The following is a 21,289-nucleotide window of genomic DNA, read 5'->3' on the forward strand; positions in this document are numbered from 1 at the left end:
TGGGTCACCCCTTTATTCAACCCACAATTAACTACATCTTCAAGTGAGCTACTTTAGAGGGCTTTCTGCTAGGGCATGGCCTCCAAGGACGAAGCACAGCGGGATTGTAGTCACGTGTAGACATGTCTGAACATGTTCCTGGCATCACTCACAGCCAGAGTGAAAGTTTTCAAAGAATTACTAAATTAGACTCTAAATTTTAAAGTTTACAAGAACAGCTTGTGCACCGATAATTTATGACAAGCGGAAACAAGTACAGAAAAGAAACAGGGCTAATGCAAACCTTGGAAAGGTTTACCGGGTACTTGGAGAGGCTTGAGTGCTTTCCATCGGGCCGGCCGGACAGGACTCCGGAGCCGCAGGGACGAGGAGCACAGAAGCGCAGCCCCCAGCAGGTACCGGCAGCTTCTCCAGCCCGCCCAGCTCCGGCAACGCCCCCCATCCCGGCGCTCCCGCCCCGTCGGGGCGGCTCCTGCGCGGCGCCGCCCGCCCTCCGCCCGCCTGTGGGCGGGCCGTGCCGAGCCGTGCGGTTTGGTTGAAGCTCCCTGCGTGTGTCTATAACTTTGTGTTGCTGCCGGTGGTTGTTAGGAGGAGGGATGTGGAAGTCGGTGGTGAGCAGGGTGACAGGCTGCTCGGGCGGGCTGCGGCGGCGGACGGGCTGGGCGCGGGCGGATCGCTTGCCTCTCACCGGCTGCTCGCAGGGGGAGCGGGCGCTCTGCCGTTTTCCCATCCTTCGCCTTTAAAGGGAAGGCTCTCCCGAGCTGAAGGCGCAGGAGCAGCAGGAACCATGCAGCAGCGCTTCTTCTTCCTCCCGTGAATTCGGATCTCGATTGCTGCCGGTGTGGAGGTGGCTGTCGATCCAGCACCCCCCCGCCGCCTCCCGCCCCTCCCGATGTGGCTTTCCCTGCCTCGTCTGCCTGCGCTTTCTAAATGACTTAAGTGAAGGGGGAAAAAACTGTCAAGATGGCAGCAGCAGGAGCAAGGAGGTTATGAATGTGGTGTTGATGCTGGAACAAAACCTATTCTCTTTGGCAGCCCTAAGGAGGGCTTAAAGCTACTGGACCTGTTGGAAGACTGGCGATTTGATTTGTTCCCGTTGTGTTTGCTTTTTCCCTGCAAGAAGGAGGATTTATCACTATTTTTTTTTTAACCGACCAGCCCCCGGGGTGGCCTTCTCCTGCCCCCTGCTCCGTCGGCTGTGAGATTTTGGGGGGTTGCTTGCGTGTGGCTTGGGGGCACTGCGAAGTGACAGGTTTACGCTAGTGTGCAGTTGGATGTATGCTAAGACTTCGGCTCCCTTTAGGGCGTTTTGAAGAAGGAAAAAGTCTTCGGCGTAACCCAGAGGATCCCTCTCCCTGCCCTCCTGCCGACGGAGGGCGCAAAGGACCACCCCCCCCTCCCGAAGGCAAGATATCCGCGGAAGCGGTGAGGAGCGAGCTCGGGGGCGTGGGGGGCTCGTCTCCCGGCTGGATACAGCTCGGTTCCCGCTGGAGCTACTTCTGCATCCGCATGGAGTAAAACATAAACAAACGCACACACGCACCGCGGGAGCGGCCGCCGCTCCGCCGGCGCGGAGAGCAGCGCCGCGGGCACCTCCGGCACCGCCCGACCCGCGCTGCCCGTCCTGCGCGGCCGCTCCGGCTCCTAATCTGATTTTTTTTTTTTTTTTCCCTCCCTCCCTCCCCTTCTTCCCCCGCCTCCCAGCTCCGGCGTGCGCATCGCCCGCGGGGAGCGGGGCTCCGGGCGCAGCGGAGAGCCGGCCAGCCCTTAGCGGAGCGCGGCATGCCCGTCCGGCGGCCCCCTGTCTGCTAGGCTCCCGTGGGCACCGAGGAGGCGGCGGAGGAGGAGTGGGGTCGGCGGCCGCCCGCCCCGTCGCAGCGCCCCGCAGCTGCCCGCGGGGGAGGCCAAGATGGCAGAGGCGTCGCCCCCCGCCCCGCTCTCGCCCCTGGACGTGGAGCTGGACCCCGAGTTCGAGCCGCAGAGCCGCCCCCGCTCCTGCACCTGGCCCCTGCAGAGGCCCGAGCTGCAGGCCAGCCCAGCCAAGCCCGCCGGCGAGCCGACCGCCGACGCCGCCTCCATGATCCCCGAGGAGGAGGACGACGAGGAGGAGGGGGGCGGCTCGGCCATGACCGTCGGCAGCGCGGCTCCCGCGGGCGGAGAAGCGGCGGCGGTAGCGACCATCGCCGTGCCGGAGGAGGCGGCGCGGCTGCTGGCCCCGCTGCCCGGCGGCGGCCCGGAGGGGCCGAGTCTCTCGCCGGGGGGAGCGGCGGCGGCAGGCGGCGGGGGGCTGAGCGGGGGCCCGGCGGCGGCGCCGAGGAAGTGCTCGTCGCGGCGCAACGCGTGGGGCAACCTCTCCTACGCCGACCTCATCACCCGCGCCATCGAGAGCTCGCCGGAGAAGCGCCTCACTCTCTCCCAGATCTACGACTGGATGGTCCGCTGCGTGCCCTACTTCAAGGACAAGGGCGACAGCAACAGCTCGGCCGGGTGGAAGGTGAGGCGGGATCCCGGGGCCGCGGCGCTCCCGCCGCGCCGCCCCGACGGGCGGGCTGCCCGTAGAGAACGCGGCCGCGGAGCGGGGTGCTGGCGGCTGGCCCCGACAGCAGCCCGCCGGGCACTGGTGCCGGTTGTGCTGCTGGTGGTCGCCCTGTCGGCTTTGCTTTTTTAAACGGAGAGATTAAGAAAGTTTTGTCTCTTTCCTGTTGCTGTGTGCAAGCGGTGAGGGCTATTGACTCTGGGGGCAGAGAACAGCCTGGAGCGGAGCTGGCTTTTCTGATGCACAAGCACATAAGCAGGGAAAGAGAAGGAGAGAGAGAAAGAAAAAGGAAAAAAAATAGTTATAAGGTGTGTGGGTTTTGTTTTGCCTTTTTTTTTTTTTAAGTTGTAGTAACACCAGAGGTAACTCATGGTGGAAATGAGTAGAGTTGCTTTTATGCATGGTCAGTCTGAGTCTCAAAGCTCAAATACAGAATGACTTTATTATTTTTGTCAAGAAATTCCCCAGTTTTTTGCCGATGTGTTCCTCAAAGGCAGTAGAGGGAAACTGGGGTTTTGACACTTCTTCATAAAGTTAATCAAAGCATGGAGTTATTGGCTGTTCGGCCACGGGAATGCTTGCTTTGCGATTCCTGCGGTGCCAGTGTAGGAGAGCACCGTCTACTGATAGCCCAGCATTTTCTGTCCAGCACTGCGACAGCGAGCAGCTAAGAGTACTACCGTTTTAATAAGTGAGGGGGGAAAAAAATCTGGTTTTGTGGCTTGTTTACTCAGCGCGTGCAAAAGCACGTTGCAGGCAGGCAGGGTTTTACCCTCAAGACAGAGGCTAATAAGGCCTACCAGGAGCCAGAAGTGCACGTAAAGCACATTTGAAGTGATTTCCAGGGCTGCTTTTTTTTCCTCCTCGTTTTCTGTGTTCATCCGTCAGCGTCTGTGGGATGCCGAAATGTCACATAGTTGCAGCTATACAGAAATGCAGGTGCTGCTTGATGCCGATACTGTTTGCAGAAGGAAATCCCGGCAAGGTTCAGTTGCTGTTGAGGGCCGATACTAGCGGCATCTGACACGGAGTTTTTGAATGGATGGCTGAAGGTGAATTTGCCAGGAAGTTCAACGCTTTTACAGAGAAATTAAATTTTCTCTTTGAATCTGTCTAGCTTTGGGTCAGCTGATAACTTTCAGTATACAATTGGTCAGAAATACTGAATAGATGAAACATTTCTGGCAGTTTCTCTACTACCAAACCTGTCTCATATTTTGGTGCCTGAGTAGGACTTGCTGGTAGGAATTGAAGTGCAGCTGTATGATTTTTACCTTCCAAATGGAGCACGGTAGAGGAAGCATTTAATTGACAGACTTGTTTCAGGCTGGGGAAGATACAAACACAAAGTTTATCGGTGGCATAGCTAGTTGAAGACAAGGCTTTTAAAACCACACATCTTTTTTACAGTTTTTGTGTCTGTATTACGTGTTGAATTTTGATCTGATTTTACAAGTGTGACGCAGAATGTGATAAAGGGTTACATCTTCCAGTGACAGCCTGTGCCTTCATAAGTTGTTTGGTTTCACACAGAAGCAGTGGCTTTAGATGTCAGCTGCTATGACAAATCCAGCATTTTTATCTGGTACTTTGAATTTTCAGTAAATTCTCAATATCTGACTTAAACGAAGACTTACCTAACAATGGGGCTGACACTGTTTTGGCTGAATTTGGTGACAAAACTCCTTTTCACTTCAGCAGAAGCAGAATCTGGGCCATAACATGAAGTGCTTACATTGATTAGTATCCTTAATACCATCACCATTTTTCTGAAAATTTATACTGTTAATTTGATATTGATTCCTTTGCTGAGCAGCATTAACTGGTACTTGGGAGCTAATTAAAATGCTAAAAACTTGGATCCCTTGAGATTCTTCTGTTATAATTTAGTTCAGAAGTTTCTCACAAGCCTTTAGGATGACCTTTCTCAGAAGATGCAGGCACACTGGTAGCAGAAAATTTTGCCTCTAATGATTGTGAACTGTCTCTGAAGTTAGGGTAGGGCATTCGATCGTGTTAACGGTGGGTGCAGTTGTGTGTGGGTGGTAGAGGCATGCTGGAAGGGGCAAAGGGGAGGTCATGAGCTAATAATTTGCCAGGCATCTAAAACTGCAAAATGTAATTCCTTAGCAAGGTTAGGGTTTCAAGTGCATATACATTCAGAAGGGGACTACTTCAGTTTCTTGGCTGGAACGTAGCTTAGTCTATGTAGAGACAACACTCTTATACAGACTCCATCTTAGTCTCCTGATGCTAAAACACATTATATGTTATTATCATCTTTGTTTCCCTCACAGATAATGAATACAACTCTTCAGGAACTAATATCAGCTTTTCACATTAGACTTTTTCGGATTGCTAGTTACACCGAGACTTTAAATGAACAGAAGATAGTTCTGTGTTGGAAGGCTTTTATCTTAATCTAGAATATTTTTACACAGCTAAATTCATCATTGGAGGCAGCAAGCTCATTTAGCAATATTCTGCTCTGCCACTGAGTGGGAAAATTGTTACTTTAAACAAAGGGAAGAAGAGAGCTTGGTTTTATTACCTTATGTATTATTATATATGAAATATTAATACTGTTTCCAGTGAGATGTGCCGAATACCATAATCCGTAAACATAGCTGGGATTATGCTCCTCAAAACAATTATTTTAAGAGCTATAAATTAAAGTTACAACTATCACTTTTTTTTTTTCCTGCCTAGGGCATTAAAGCAGAAGTGAATATTTCAGATGTGGTTAGGAAGGCATATATTACGTTTCCGCTAATTCGGATAAGGTTTGCCCAATACACCCCCCCAACAATCTCCTTTGCTTCCCCCTTCCCCTGGCCTTGGCACGACGTTGGCTAACCTAATACTGCTGAAGCTAGGGCAGTAGTGTATGGTGCAGCGCTGCAGAGGTGCTGCGCTCTGGACACTCCTGTGTGCCACAGGCAGCCCGGGTTGGTACAATCCTGTACACTTCAAACCACTGGAGAGGGTTTCCGTGCATGTTCCAATATCTGCTTCTGTCTTGAATACTTAGGGAAGGTTGGTATTTATGTTTGTCATCCCTGGATGGGGGGAAGAGATCCCAGGGTGAGCTGGTTTCACCCTTGTGAAATGCAGTGTGCCAGGTGACTCTTTTAGGTACTTTTACAGAGCTCCTCGATGACTAGGTCTTTCCTAATTCAGGTATCTGTTACCCAATTGAAGTCCTGCAGTCACAAAACTAGGGTGTTGACTTAAAAACCAAGTTTTACCTCACAAGTATTTAGGGTGCAGCACTCACTTCGCTCAATAATCTTGATATAGGAAACTGAAGCACCTTTTTGTCCATGTACGTAGTAGAGGTGCCCAGTTTCACTTCAGCTTAAGTAATTCCATACCTCTTCCCACAATGTTATTTTGTAATTTCTTGCAGCACTATCTTGTGAAACAGTCTTTTCTACATGAAGAGTACACTAGGGGGACTATTTTCCTCTTTCTTAAGCGGTATGGCAAGACTATGAATCTTGTCCTTTATACAGAGATACCAGCAATTCCCAAATTTAAATTCAGCTGATTTGCTTTGATTTGTTTTTCATATCAGAAGCTTGTTGTGTTTTACACCTGTTGTATTCATCTTCCCCATAAAAGATAAACACTGGCTGCTGGGGTATTTACTTTGAAGGGGAGGTTTTTGTAAACTTTGTACATGGACATTCCATCATTCCTTACCATGTTTTATTGGCAAGTATGTACAAAAGGGCTGCAGTCCCTTCAGTGTAGGAAATGCACGAGTCTCTTCTCTAATTATTGAGACTTGAAAAGGCTTGAGAAATTTGCCAGTGATGTAGACAGATGTCTAAATCTGTTAGCCAGATGCTGATATGCAAGATGTGTCAGACTCTTCTTATCATCTTCTTGCAAAGGATGTGAGAAGGAAGTAACACCACTCTCTTTCTTCTTATTTCTCCTTCCTCAGACTGACACACAATGTCTTTATCAGTAGTGGCAACGTAAAACTGGAGTCTGTATCAGTTTCTTTCTTTCCTCTGCTGACTTTTAAACTTCTTTTCTCTTTACTTCTTTAAAGGTTCTGTTTCCCAGTTAACTGCTAGCAAGAATATTTTTTCCAGCCTTCTATTATATTTTTTTTAAAATATATTTTTGAGTTGCCTTGTTGATCTGTACAGAATGGTTTGAGTTCCAAGCTGTAGCCTGATTATTTTAAGTTTTGATCTACCAAAGACAGCATGGATTTAAGCACGTGAATGGATCCTTGGGACTTCACTGGGATTACTTGTGTGCTTTAACTTGCTGCTTAAGCATCTTACCTGATCAAAGCCTTACTATGTTGTGCTTTAACAAAATAGTCAGAAACATTTGTAAGTGACTTTTGTGCTGAGCAGTGTAAAGAGATGTGTGGTTCCAGCGGTTGAAACCACTAGATAACAAGTGTCTTGCATCAAAGAGGAGTATACTTTAGTATCACAGTAACAAATGACTTTTCAAACTTTCCAGTAGAAACCATATGTAGATATTAGCACACATTGTTATTTCATATCTGTAATGTACATCAAAGATCTCACTTATCCCCAGCTCATGCAAGCAGGTGACAGCTGTTAGAGCACTGAGAGAGAGACCAAGTAGCTCTCCTGGAATCACTGACATTGTTTGATCCACAGTGTGACAGGACTTGTTAAATGCAGACATAAACACATCACCTTGGTGAATGTCTTCAGCTGCAAAGAATCACAAGCTCTGATACACTTAACTTTTGATGTGAATGGGACACTTCCAGTCAATGATGGCATGGTATTGCTGGGTAGTATCACCATCAGGTAAACCTGCATGATAAATGCTGGAATCAATGTCCCTCTGTTGTTCAGAGACAGAAGGTAACCTAAAACATTCACGCAACAATTGACATTGTCTGTAATAGGTTTATTAGTGTCAATATTTGTATGTATTTAAAATCTGAGCATATTTAAAATAGGAAGCTTGAGAGTCAGAGGTTGGCTTCTACTCTTACCTGTGTGTTTGAAAGCACACAGTTAACGCTAATAAAAATTAAATCACCTTAGTGGCAGTTATATCTGATGTATTGTATTGGCTTGAACAAATACTGTCTGAGACTTATCAGGCTGGGGAGGAGGCGTGTCCTGGCACTGCTGCCCTGGGACATCCTGCCTCTGCATGGTGTTGTCCTGGTGAAGTGAGCGGGTGTCTTACTCGCGAGGCCATTTTGTATTCGGGTCATTTTAGTGGTGCTACACTACTTTGCTGTAATCCTGGGAGATTAGGGGAGGCCGGGCACGTGCTGGTGCATTTAGAAAGGCGAGTGATTAGGGTTAGCTGGGTGGTTTTGTGAAAGCTCTTTGTGCTGACGTGGACAAAGTAGCAGCCCAGAGTGGAAGGTAGGCAGCTCTGGGACAGCCCCCCTGCACCCTTCTGCAGCGGCTGGGTGGGTTTCAGCCAGCTCACCTGGAGTGGATGGGATGAACAAGCATGAAACCACTGCAGAAAATTACAGTGGGTGTGCTGGCTTCAAAGGGAGGCCAAAGGGATTGCCTTGGAGATAAGGGAAAACTGAGGATAAGCAGCCAAAGCATTTCTCTAGGTGGCAGCCTCCTAAAGGTGCCCTGCTAGGTTTTGGCAGCCAGCTATTTTGCGTGGAAGTACGGAAAATCTTTTGTGAGGTTTGTTCCTTATTTGCAATGCAATTAAAGTGGGTCTTGGTGTAGTGGCGGCTTGCCAAAGGAGAAACTGAAAGTGTTTCCTAATGCAAGTTGCTGCTTAGACTAAAGTCTCTGCATGTTCTTGTTTCTCTCTCACTTTTTTAAAAAGCCTTACTACTGTGTCTGTCGCACAAAATGTGCCCAAGGGCAGGGTTACAAAATGGCAATATTATTTTGTTTTAAAGACAGGAGGCCCTCCGCGTTTGGAGGTACTCTATCTGGAGAAGGGCAAGCTCTGAGCACCCTCCAGCTGCTGATTTGTTCCCCTTGCCATGGAAAACTGAGATTCTCAAGTTGGTTCTGGAAAGGGCCACAGCCTGGCCAGGTCCTGGAACAGGAGGTGCATCCAGGTCCCGGAGCACGTAGTGACGATCCTGATAAAGGCCTGCCTGATAACACAGCGCTCAGGGAGCTGCAGGGTTTTTTTGATGTGGCTTTTCTTGGGACTGACAATATGTGCATAGCGCAGCGGTTCAGGAGCAAAATGAAGTGTTCAAGTAATGTGCGTAGTCATGCAGTTTTCTGTACTGCTGGCTCAGCACACCATGAGTTAAGTGAAGATTATGCTTAACCTTTTATTTGCTCTTTTTTTGTGCTTCTACAAACTTAGATTGTTCTGTTACAATTTCCTGAGTGTTGCCACACACCAAGCTTGGAAAATGAGGTGCATTTAGCCAATTTATGGCCTGACATATGTTAATTAACATTAATTACCTGCTTGAATAGTCCATTTAGCACTTATTATTAAAAAGTGGCTTGTCTACAGAAGGGGATTTTCCTTCAGAGTGAGATGTTTTGTTCTAACTTGCTTCAGACAAAGTCAGGATGGGGTATCCCGTGCTTTTCTGCATGGCTGTACCAGCTTCCTGATGTTCCAGTTGTGCGTGTGGGATACAACTGTACCACTGGCAGGCACCAACTCTTTATCCATGTGTATTTGGCATTTATTTGACAACAGCTTAGCTTCCCAAGCAGAGTAGCATGTTTCCAAGCATTTTTTGCTAGTGGTGGGTACAGCTCTTGCTCGTCTGCTTGAAGCAGCAGAGAAAGAGCCGTGCTTCTCAGCCTGCTAGGAAATGCAGGGGCATCTGGAGTCCTGTGGTGATGTGACTCCAGCCCCTTTGGGGTGGAGGTGTAGGAAAAGCTCGGGTGTGCAAGGCTGGAGAGGGGATGTAGGGGTTGCTGGGGCACACTGTGGTGCCCTGCAGGGAGTTCAGTTCTGTGTGGATGAGGATTATGGACCTTAGGGCTCCTGCAGTCATTGAGAGCAGGCCACCACTGGAGTGGAGCGTGATCTCCAACAACAGCAGGATATGTCTTGCTGTATTCATCAGCTACATTACCTAAGTTATCTCCTGGGCAGTGTGTTGGGTAACGGTTGTCACAGATCATGTGTCTAAAACCTGTGAGGGGAGTAAGAGCCAGAGAGGACTTGTTCGATTTCCAAATACCAATATTTAAAAAAACCCCATCTGTTCCTCAATTCCCCATCCCCCAGTTTCTCGTTCCTGTCTTGGGAGACTCCAGGGACATTATGTCCTACTTCACCTTCTCCATCCTTCCCACTTGTAAGACCAGCCGGAGGGTAGCATGGTGCACTTCCATGGGAGATGCAGGGCTGGCTCGTAGCTGTGCAGGGCATGTTGTGCAATTTTGGCTGGGGATACAGCATGGAGATGATTAGGCTACAGGACTGATAAAAAGCAGTGCCAGGGTAATGTGAGGAGTCGGGAACAAGTGAGTGGTTGCGTTAGTGCTCTGCCTCATCCCTGGTGTGAAATTGCAAGGGAGATGCCTTCCAGTAGGGCTAGAGAAGAGCCTTGCCTTTTGCCAGAGTGGTTTCTCCTGGTGCTGTGCCTGGCTGTGAAGTCCAGGAGGAGCCCCTCTTGCCCTGCAAAGCCAGAGTCCTTTCTTTGGGCCACCCACCTTGAGCATTTGCTCAAGGGTTGATATGTTCAAAATGCTGCTTTGCTGGGAATTTGAGGCAGGTCGGGAGTGACTTTGCTTACTGGGGCAATTTTCTTTATCTGTATGCTGGTATCTATTAAAAATAAAGGCTATTTAAATACTTTTCCAAATACCTTTTTAAGATTTCACAGACAGAGAAATGCCCTTCTGGGGATTTGTATTAGTAAAGAAATGCCTTGTAAAAATTAGCTCTTATAACAGACTTGTGCTAACAAATTGAGTGGATTGCTTGCTCTATCATAACGTGCTGCATACTTTAGAGTGGAATTATGGAATGCTGGGTTCTCACATGAACATGTTTATTTGGCAAGGTATTATTTTGCTTTTCTTTGTTATTTTTCCCCTGATGGTGAAGTTTCTACTTGCTACATGTAAAGAGAAGTGTGAGGATGGAGCATGCTGGGACAGAAGGGTAGACGCAGCCCATGGATCGTTGTTGGAGGAACTGGTGGAGGAAGGTCCACTTGAAGCAAGGACAGTGGTGTGTGGCACTGACAGCTTGTTGTCAGGGCCTTTGCAGTGTGTGCCTCCAGTTTTGGGGGGCAGGAGACTGTGGGTGCGGAGCTCTGCCTGTGCTGGGGCTGCTGTACACCTGAGTGCTGCCCGTGGTCAGGTGCCCTTCCATGGGATGAGTCACTGGATCATGCCGCTTCTGCGTCCCTTCACCCACTGCCTGTGCTGGAGGTGAAGGGTGGGTCTGTGCTGACATCTCCATGCCAAAATCCAGTTGAGAACTCTGGAACGAGGGCAGGAGGCAGGAGTGCTGCCAGAGGAGCCATTTTTCTCCTTTGTCACCTACCTCTCAGGCTGCCTTCACACTCTGTGTTGTGCTGTGGGTTTGCCTGGGGACTCCTCATAGTCCAGCCCTCAGCCTTGCAGTGTCTTCAGGCCAGCCTGCCTCCCCATCCTTGGCCTTCCAAGATCTTCGTCTGTCTCTAGGGAGCAGTGGAGGCCATGGCACTCCTGGGATTGTGATCAATGGATGGGACTCAGTCCTAGGAAAGAGTTTGCTGTAGGTTTGCTGGCTCCTGAGTTGCGTGAGCAGAAAAGGGCAGGTCTGGGCTGCTTGCCAGCACTTTAACAGGGAGGTAACATCTGCTTATCCCAAACCCAGAGGAGTGGGAGACAACAGATAAGTTGGAAGAGTGATGAGGACAGACGGCGGTCTGCTGTGGGAGGACAGATAAAGGAACACCCAAAAACATCAGGATGTGTCCGCTGGGGCTTCACTCTGAGTCCTAGCTGCTGTGACTGCTCAGTTTGGAGTGGGAATGAAGGAGTTTGCATGGATGTAGCCTGGTTTATGACAGTGCAACTTCCGTGGGTAGAAGTAAAAAGGGCAGGCCTGAGTCTCATCCCTGCTAAAGGCCATGTTAAGGCAGCAGCACGCATTTGTATTTGACTCAAGCCAGCAGTGCCTAAAATCCTGATTGCAGCTGAGCCTGAGCTCTCTGTGAGGATCAAGTATGACCAGGGAACATAAGTAACAGTGTCATACTTAAGCAAACAAAGCTTTGTTTAAAAATGTATTAATTACCTAGTAATATCTAATACAAGCTGGTCTAGACAGCCAGCACCTCTGACTTTGGAGACAATTTGCCCTTATAACTTACTGTTTTCTCATGCTGTATCATGTTGGTTTCTATGCTTTTCCGAAATAGGATGCAGAAGAATAGATGTATTGTTCTAAAGAAATAGTTTTAGGACATGGGCTGAATTCCAGGGCCATATTTGTTTTATCTAAAATGTGGACTGAATTATCTTGATAGGTACTCACATAGCAGTGCTTGTAAATGCTTCTGTATCTGGTTTTTTTTCTCTCCACACTATGTCTTCAAATACCTCTTGCAGCTCTCCAAAGACACATTGTGACCAAGGTTAACCCCACTTTCTTACATGAAATTTGCAGTGTAAACATGCTTTTAAATGCGAGACTTAATACAGATCAAAAGTTTCTGATTTTGTGTGAACCCAAATCTTGTGTAAATATATTTGCTAATACTTAATGAAGGATTTATCAATTTCATGTATTAAGTTCTAGATATGCTTTAGTACATAAAATTTGGTGTCTGACAAGTGAGAACAGTGCTCAAGAAAGAATGTCTTACTGTGAGTGTTTCACAGGCTCCCACATTATCAGCTTTTTTTGCTGATTGGTTTTGTTCAGAGAGCAGTGATGTGGTTTCCTGAAAGCCTATAACTTACTGTTTGTTCTGCACAACTGCTCTGGACCTTGACTAATTTTCAGAGAAGTTTTTTTTTCCAAGAATTTGTACAAGAAGGTGACGCCAGTTCAAATCATGTCCTGAGATGCTTGTAAGCTGAGACATGCAGAGCTGCTGTCCCTGTTTTTGTGCAACACGATCTATTGTGTCTAAGAGTTTCACTGTATGGGGGAACTCAAAACCATTTGTTGGAGATGTCAGGTTTCAGAGTGAATGGTGCTTCTTTAAGTATGCATCAAGACCTACAATGGGAGGCTGCTGACCCTTCTATGCCTTTGTAAGAGAAGAACTTTGGCACTGATAATGATGCTGCCACTGAGGAGCTGTAAAAACTCTGAAGCGTTTTTTGAATTCGTAGCCTCAGCCATATATGTGTCCCAGATAAGTGGGCTACATTTAAAATCTTTGATTTGCAAATGGAAGTCATGTCAGAGCTCTGCATGAATCGGGCCAGAGGTTTCCAGCCTAGTTTGTGCAGCAGCCAAAAGCTCCAACCTAGTATTATGTTCATCATGATATTGACAGTGTGATTTTCACTTCCCATGGCATGTTGAGATTTATTTCTTGCCCCAGTGCTCTTGCATCCTGATTCATGCACAGAAAAAATACTTCTGATTAAGATGTGCTAGAAGGTTTGAATGCTTGGGGTAGGAGAGAAATCTTTTATGAGGAACTGTTCTATATAAAGCTATGGGGAAGGGAGCTGTGTGCTTAGGAAGGTATTTGAAAATCAGTAGTGAGGCCATTTTCCATACAAAAAAAGAGAGGACGTGTGTAGTCCATAAGGTGGTGGCATACGGGACTGGGAGGAGGAAGGATTCTGTGAGCTAGCGGTAGGGAGTAAATCAACCTGATGTATGTTCATAGACATCTGATATCTGCTGGGCCTGGTGGGTTAGCTCAAAGCAGGTGGAAGAAACATACTGTTTACCTAATTAGAAACATAAATAAAATCTTTCCAACATTCTTCTAAATTAAAATGCATTTGAGGCATATGTCAGACTTCTCACATCCAGGAAAGATCTCTTAAAATCCTGCGGTTCCTCATGACGGCTGTTTCTAGCCCACTTTCTTCAGGACTCTGCCAGGTAACAAGTCTTCGTGGTTGGAAGATGGAGTGGGATGTACGTTAGCAGCTGGAGATGCTGGGGTTCTTCCTGAGCGCACCTGTACTCCTTTATAATCAGAGGGAAAAGGCCTATTGTTTGAGATGATAGACCAGGGAATTGGAATAACAAAAGAAAATTATCATTGTTGAAATCACTGAAGACAGGATTTCACCTCTGTATTTATTGAGGAGTTGGTGATGGTGGGAAGCAGGGCCTGGGCTGCAGTACAGTCAGAGCAGCTTCATATCTCCAGTGTATTTTAGACACCAAGGAGACAAAGATGATGCTAATTGCAAGAGAAACTACTTAACTGCTTTGTATTATGTGTGAAATGAAGGGGGAATAACGCTGATTGAATGACCTATTTTGACTTTCTCAGTATAATATGTTTAATGTTTTAGTCTCTTTCTGGACAGTGAATTATAATTTTATCAAATCCTGCTGGAAATTAATATGTTGCTGGGCAAAGTTATTTTGTCCTCACAGTTTTAACTGCAAAGTTACATCTTGCCACTTGACTCGGTGGCAGGAGTTTTCTCTTTCAGCTGGAAAGGGCTTTTGCCATGCAACACAGTGACAGTAGTACTTTTTGTTTTATACGAAATAGGGACCTGTCAGGGAGAATATAAAATAGGGCACTGAAGGAGTCTAATTTAGAAGGAGAAAGGGCATAAATCTCCACCTCCCTCTGATGACAGAAGGCCAAAGTACAGCAGAAATGTTTCCCTGCGTGTAAAATGCCAGATGCCTAATGTAAAATACCAGCGAGGTTGTGCTGTTAAAGGCACAGCTGTATCTAGCCTCCTTACAAGTTTTTCAGCCTTATTTTCGGTATGTAAGAGAGTTCTTGGACAATGAAGCAGCTCTCTTAGGGTCTTCTCTGCTTATTGTGCCGTTACAGAAATTGTTTGCTGTTTTGGACCAGAGTCAGGCAGAATAATACTGAATAAGTCCCAGATGAATGTGGGTGGTGAAAAGAGAAAAATAATTTCAAATAAAGAGGGCATTATCAGCTGAGCAGCCAGTGTTGATCCTACGGTGTTGAAAAATGAAAGCAGGAAAAGCACTTTTTTTTTTTTTTTAAGATGGGCAATTTTAGCTGAAAAATCTGTTCTGACCAGAGTTTGGTATTTCACTTAAACTTGCAGCAGATTGGCGTTGTTGCAGCAGTGCTGTGAAGCACTGAGAGGGAGGACAGAAGTAGAAACAAGACTCCAAAACTTGAGACGATCTTCAGATTCCTTGTCCATTTTGGACAACATGGCCTGTAGTGTCACTTGCAGCTGCTGGATCCAAGAATATAAATAGTGAAAGAACACTGATTTGGCCAGGATAAAATGTTCATTTTGGGTTTTTCCAACAGCTGTGTCAGGACTTAACTCTGGCAAAAGCTTCTCACGTGTTATTTCTATTCAGGCTTGTACTAAGCATGTGGAATGACAATGTTCTCTAATTGAAAGAAAGAAAAGGGAAAAAAAAGTAGTAAATTGAGAAATAGTGTGTATTTGGTGTCTTCTCAGCCTGAAGGAAAAACACTGCTTGAACAGTATGATAGCAGTTGTTTGAGAAATTAAGTATGGATTTCCTTCAATTGTAGTTGCATCATGACATCTTAATAAATTTATCCCATTTTGAGTGCCTGCTTTCTGGTTTGACATTTTTGTTGGATGGCTGTTGGTTGTGTTTGGTTTAAAAAAAAAAGTTTTTCATGGTCTGAGAGGTGACATTTTCCCTTTTTTTACAGGAAACTGTATCAGGTATCAGACCACCAATTCTTCCAGGTGGTTACAGGCCTGTGAGGGCCAGCAGCTTTCTCCCTAGAAGTACCATGATACAGTGGGTGGGTTTGAGCAATGCCAGTGGTGGGTTTTCCCCATTTTCTAGGAGCTGCCAGGGAGATTTTGCATGGTTTGACCACTGACTGTAGATCACTGGAGTATCTCTGTGGATAGTTCTCAGTGTTCAATGAAGCACCAAGCAAAAGTACTAAATAAGAGCATTCTTTATTTACCCAAAAATCTACACTGAAGAAATGTTTCAATGTAAAAGTCAAGTGCTTGGGAAGTACGAAATGTCAGACATAAAGTTGCCTCTAACACTTGAAATTACTTCTTATGCTGGCTATGGCACTGTCATTAGCAAGGAGCTCACAGGCTCTATCCACCCCCAGCATCAACTCTCCTTGTTGGGCTGGATCCTTCAAGGGGTACTCAGGGATTCAGCTGATGTCCTGTGCTCTGTATGTGGGCCCTGTGCCATAGCTGTGTCACTTGGCTCCGAGTAAAGAAATACACCCTTCCCGGCGTGCTTGTGTGGGTCATTTGCCTCCTCAGTATCCATAGGCTTCCCTGGTGAGCAGTGTCCCAGCCCCATATCGTCTTCTCCCCTCCCCAAGCTCCTTTCTATGTTCTCTCATGCCAGTCTCTTTTTCTGTGATTCCCAGTCTTGCTGCATGCATCCCTCCTTCCTTTTCCTGTGATCTTCCACACCTCTGCCTGCCCCCACTCGTTTTCATATCTGTTCTGCTTGTCCAGCTCCCCATTCCACACTTCTCCCCTGCCCCAGGATTGTGTATTTCCTGTGTCTTGCTTGCCTATCTTGGATCACTTATCCTGTTTCTAATCCCAGTTCCAGTTCAGGTTTGCAAAGTTATTAGTGCTGAGGAACAAACAGGGTTTTATAGTAGGAAATGTTGGACAATACAAGGTGTAGGTGGGGCTCACAGCACCACCTATAATTTAGAACACTGTTTATATTTTTAACTGTTCCACCCTTAGGTAAGCAGTCCTGGTGCTGTCAGTGTGCAAATCCTTAGTCATTTGGATAATCCTGTTCCTTCTGCTGATACTGGATACTGAGGTTGCTCATTTCTGTAAGAGATGAAGGGTCCTGCCTCAGAGAGACTTGGATGTCTTATTTCTCTGTGGCCTGACCTAGACACCAAACAGCATCTGAGATTCTACAATTCATAGAGCTGGTATAGGTAGTAATTGCTCTTACCTCCGTGGTGAGGGGCTGTTCCTTTTGCCTTCCTTATCTGTGAAAAGAGAGGAGACATACAAGTTCCTCACTGAAAAGACAGAAGGCATGAAAGTGTACAGTCCGTAGTCACAGCATATTCTGTGTCCTCCAGTAAGGACCCTCTGACTTGGTGTACTTTGACTTGAAAATATAATGATATAGCTGACTTTTTTTGATACAGCTTCATGTTTTTTTGTACCTTCTGCCTCTGCTGCTAACTTCATGCCTGGTCTTTAATGGTTCTGGTAAAATGCCTTCACATCTAGGGAAGCTGATGACAGTGTTTTTGTTATCAGAATTAGATTGAGAAACTCATACTGAATTGTGGTGCTAGCTAGAGCAAGTCATTTATTGGTGTGAATAACCTTGTACTGACGTGTCATCTATGAGTCCCTTGTTCCTTCATGATGAAGTTCAAAACTTCAATCAGGTAACAGGGTGGCCTGTCCTCTTTCCGTTGCAATAAAGTGCATGCAAACACACATTGCAACAAATAGTGCAAAGGCAAATCTAGCGCGCCCTGCTTTTTGCCCTGCAAGAAAAACCTGCAGTTTGTTCTCTGCCCCTGCTCTCTGAGCCACTCTGGTAGTGTGGTTGGTAGAGGGATTTACTTGTGGTGGCTGATGCCTTTCAGGTGAGGTGCTTCAGTTTCCCAGGCTATTGATAACAGCTGTTTAGACACAGCTTTCTGGGTCATGATGTATGGGGATTTTCTGATGGTTGTGGTGACCTTGGGGGGAGAATTAGAGTGGATGTAATGTTTCCGAGAATTGGAGATGCCTGTGCCATCGAACTGGTGCACATTGCTGAATCAATTACTAGCATTTGCAGGATTTTGCTTTAGGGGAACCTCACAGCTGCATCACAGTTCTTGTTATTAGTAGATTATTGTTAATTGGTTTTAATACAGAGCTGGATATTTGCAGGGAGAAAGAACCTCAGTAGTTGTTTTCTGTGAAGTATTTTCTCTATATGCAGCACTGTTGCAGTGCGTACTCCAGCACTCACTGGGGTTTTTAGTCTCTTACTTTGGTTTTTAGGAAATTTTTATTAGCTCCTGTGTGGAAATACTTTTGGTATAAGAGGTCATCCTCAGGTGAGGAACTGCAACATGATGCCCCTACCTCTTCCAAAGCCATTGATGACAACTAAAACTCTCAGCATGAAGATTTTCTAACTTTTTTGTAATGTGTCACTTTGGTGACTCAGTCTATTGTGGCGTAGGCTCCTAGTGAGCTTTTGCAGAAGGCCTTGCCAATGAGCTTGTGTAGCCCTTGATCTATAGCCATGTCACCAGCCTCTCCTGCACCCATTGCTGTCAGTTTACTGTGTTTGTAACTGATTGTCAAAGTGTTGCATTTAATTCAAGTGCTGGTAGAGTTTTCCTCGAAATGCCTGTGTAGTGTTAAGCCAGTTAGGAGTTACAAATGTAAATATGTTTACACAGAAAAGAGGAATGCATGAAAGCTGGCATTGCCTAAACAGCCAAAAGCAATGTGGTTTTATGCTAGAGGGACACTGAAAATGTAGGTTGCTGGAGTGTGCTCCCAGAAGTAAATCCCAACCAGAAGTGCTTGCAGTTCCTGCCTTCAAATGCACTGCCCGTCTGCTATAGCTTCTGAGGCGACATGGGGGAGAGGGCTCAGGCGTCTGTGGGCATCCTTGTGGAGCTTTATAGGGAAGTTTGAAATGCCAGAGAGAAGCGTCAGCTGTATCTGAAGGGCTCTTTGTTTTAGATTTTCCCAGGCAGGAGCAATACAGCTGGCAATAAAGTGACTCCTAACGCTGGTGTTTCATAACTGAAAGTTCAGCATTTTTCACAAGCTGTCTTATTTGGGGTTGTGTGCACAGGCACACTCACACCCCTCGCACACCCCCCGCACACCCCCCCAGCACATTGTTTACTTCCTCTGTAAGTTCTGGGACATTCAGTACTAAGGAGCATGATACGCTTGCATAAACACCCCAGCCAGATTTATCTCGCAAGCCTATCTTTCCTTTCCCGTCTTGGAAAGTGATTAATCTGCAGCACACATTTTGTTCTTTGATTGCAGGGCATTATTCTGTAATCATTTACAGTTTTGCAGAGCCATAGCACTGGCTTGATGGAGCATTTCTGTCATGTAGCCGGCGCTGTCGGCTGAAGCTTTAGCTGCGTGATGCGGAGAGAGCATTACCCTGTGTCTCTGTGTCATGTTAAAACTGTTTCCTATTTACATTGCCTGGTTTCTGCGCATTCAAAAACATTCAAATGTACACATTTAAAGTGCAGATAAGTGTCTGCAGCAACACTTGCTGGGGACTGGTTTGTAGGTTTCAGGAACAGCATCAGTACTGCGGTGTGCTGGCTGCCAGCTGAGGTTTTCCTTTGCATTTCTGGAGAGTGGAGGATTTTAAGTAACTTTTGTTTTCCATGCTGCAGGTCATCTATTGAAGCCCGCATCAGTTAGAAATGGGCAACTTATGTAGATACAAGAATTGTACATATTTCTTACTGTCTGCAGAAAACAAAAAAAGTGAAGACATTGAAGTTGAATCAGAAAATCTGTCCTGTCTGTACTGCAGTGAGGCTTTTCCGTGTGCCCTTTGTGTATTTTGTTTGGTTTGCAGTGTGCAAGGAGAGGAGGTGGAAGAGGTAACAACCTTGAATTAACATGCTGTGGGGTTGACATAAGGCTGTTGAGCAGAGTTTTGTTTGATGCAACTCTCCATGCTCTTCTTTCAGTAGAAAGGTATGAAAAGTAGGTGGAAAAAATTCAAAGAAAACCATGTAACTTTGGGTTCTGACATGGTGGTAATTTTCTTTTTTGCAATATATGTGCACCTTTCTGGCCTACAAAGGGCCTAAAGTAGATGGGCCTGATCTAGTCGCCCATGCCAATGAGCATCTTTTTCCTAAGTCTCTCAGAAATCTGGCGCACAGCATGTCAGACAAAACATTTTTCCATCACCTTATGACAAAGCAAAGTCCTGTAGTTAGAAGACAGAGACTACAGCAGTGATGTACTGCATGCAGAGACCAGGAAAACCTGAAGGCATTGCAGGTGCAGCATGTCTGTTGAATGAAATATCTAGAGGATCCCATGTCAGAAGTGAAGACAAAAAAATCTTCCAACAGTCTTCCTTGTCGGTCTGATCTTGATGGAGGGCAGAGGAGGGGAGTTTTCTCTAATTGCAAATCCAGCAGTTGTTTTAAATGGGCAGGTGTCAAGAAGAGTACCCTGCTCTGCTTCAGGGATCTGACAGTGCCAGACCAGGAAGAGCAGCAGCTTCACTTCTCCAGAAATGGGCTTTGGAGCAGGAAGAACAGGCATCACAGACCAGTAGTACCATGGTATTTTAGTTCAAACCCCTGTCCCCTGATTTCTGATGTATAGGGGTGTCTAGAACATCTGATCACAAATGTCCTTCTTCCATCCTAGTATTGTAAATGCCTGAATTCTAAATAAAAGGGAACTTAAAAGCAAGGAGAAGGAAGACTAAGGTTCTTTTGAAGCAGCAGCTGTTTAGGAAAACTACCAAATTGTGTATGGAAATGCCAGGTTCTGAGTGTGTGCATGTATGGAGGTGTCTAACTGCTTGGTTGTGCTAAAACCCAGGATTAAGGTTCAGTTGGTGCAGCCAACTTTAAGCACTGGTAGGTGAGGGGAAGCAACTCCAAACAGGAGGCAGAATGGAGCGCAGTGCTGCCAAAATGCGGCCTTGCAGTGCTAGTGCTTGTGCCCTTCTGGGATGGGTTGTGGCTCAGCTTCAGGACCACTGGGAGCTTCGTCTTACTGTGCTTGGATGCATGCCATGGGGTTGTGGAGTCAGGGTTCAGCTTCGCTCATCCCAAATCCCTTATCACCTCAAAATGATTTGTAACAGTTGTATTTGTTTGTCTTTAACAGCGAGAGATGAACCCCTTTAATCTCTGTTGTTTATATTACTGTTTATACAGAGTACAGCTGCCCACAGAAAGATTTCTAGGACATACTGGTTCAGTACAAAGGAGCTTCACACTGAAAACTTGAGGCCCCATTCCATGAGGCAGAAAGGAGCCTTTGCCTCAGTGTGGGTTAATTATTTAATAGTCGGCTGAGTAGGCAGGATGGTTGTGGACAAGGAATGAGGCTGGTCAATTATGTCCAGAGTAATGTTTTAGGGAGTAGGAGGGGATTTTACTTAGCCCTCCTGAACTGTCAGAGCTAATGTCATACTGAAGTTTCGAATAGTGCAAAAGCTTTGGGAGGAAAAGAAGCTTTGGGCTTCAGCACATTCAATTATGGAAGAATACATGCACTGAGAGCAGGGTCCTCTTGAGTGGAACACGTGCTCTGAGGTAGGATTTGGATAAGAACCAGGTGCTGAGAACATCTGTCAGAACATCCCAACCACTTGCAGAGCTTCTGCTTGGAGCTCAGTAAAAGCCTAGTGTGACCACGGAGGTGTCTGCTTCTGTTGTACAGTTCCCTCTGCACTGTAACTGTGGTGTTAATGCTTTACCTCCACTCTTGCCTGGTGCAAGGGTGGATGAAAACAAGGCATGTTTGCTTGAGGAAGACCCTTCTCCAATCTCTGTGGGTAAGTTTAGAAGGTGATGCTGTGGGTTTCAGTGCGGAGAGGCCATCTTCCAGATGCAGAGGAGCCACTGGCTCTTTTTCTTGCATCACATCAGCAGAGAACCCCTGAACTGTGGAAGTGTCCCAGAAGGGTGGAAAAGTGTACTAAATTGTGCGCTAC

The 21,289-nt window shown here is 46.3% G+C and overlaps 1 protein-coding gene across 2 annotated transcripts in view; it reads left to right on the forward strand.

Annotated features, from left to right (window-relative positions):
- The first annotated feature begins 525 nt into the window (after positions 1–525).
- The window catches only part of FOXO3 (forkhead box O3), a 90,322-nt gene continuing 69,558 nt past the window's right edge, over positions 526–21,289 (forward strand). The window contains exon 1 of one of the 2 annotated variants that reach the window (XM_032101418.1): positions 526–2,494. In XM_032101418.1, coding sequence (XP_031957309.1) covers positions 1,910–2,494 — 585 coding nt within the window. In that variant the 5' untranslated portion in view covers positions 526–1,909. The remainder of the gene's footprint in view (positions 2,495–21,289) is intronic. The other variant, XM_032101417.1, reaches the window with a different exon arrangement.

Source organism: Corvus moneduloides, chromosome 3 (genome assembly GCF_009650955.1).
Source record: "Corvus moneduloides isolate bCorMon1 chromosome 3, bCorMon1.pri, whole genome shotgun sequence".
Classification (NCBI taxonomy): Eukaryota; Metazoa; Chordata; class Aves; order Passeriformes; family Corvidae; genus Corvus; species Corvus moneduloides.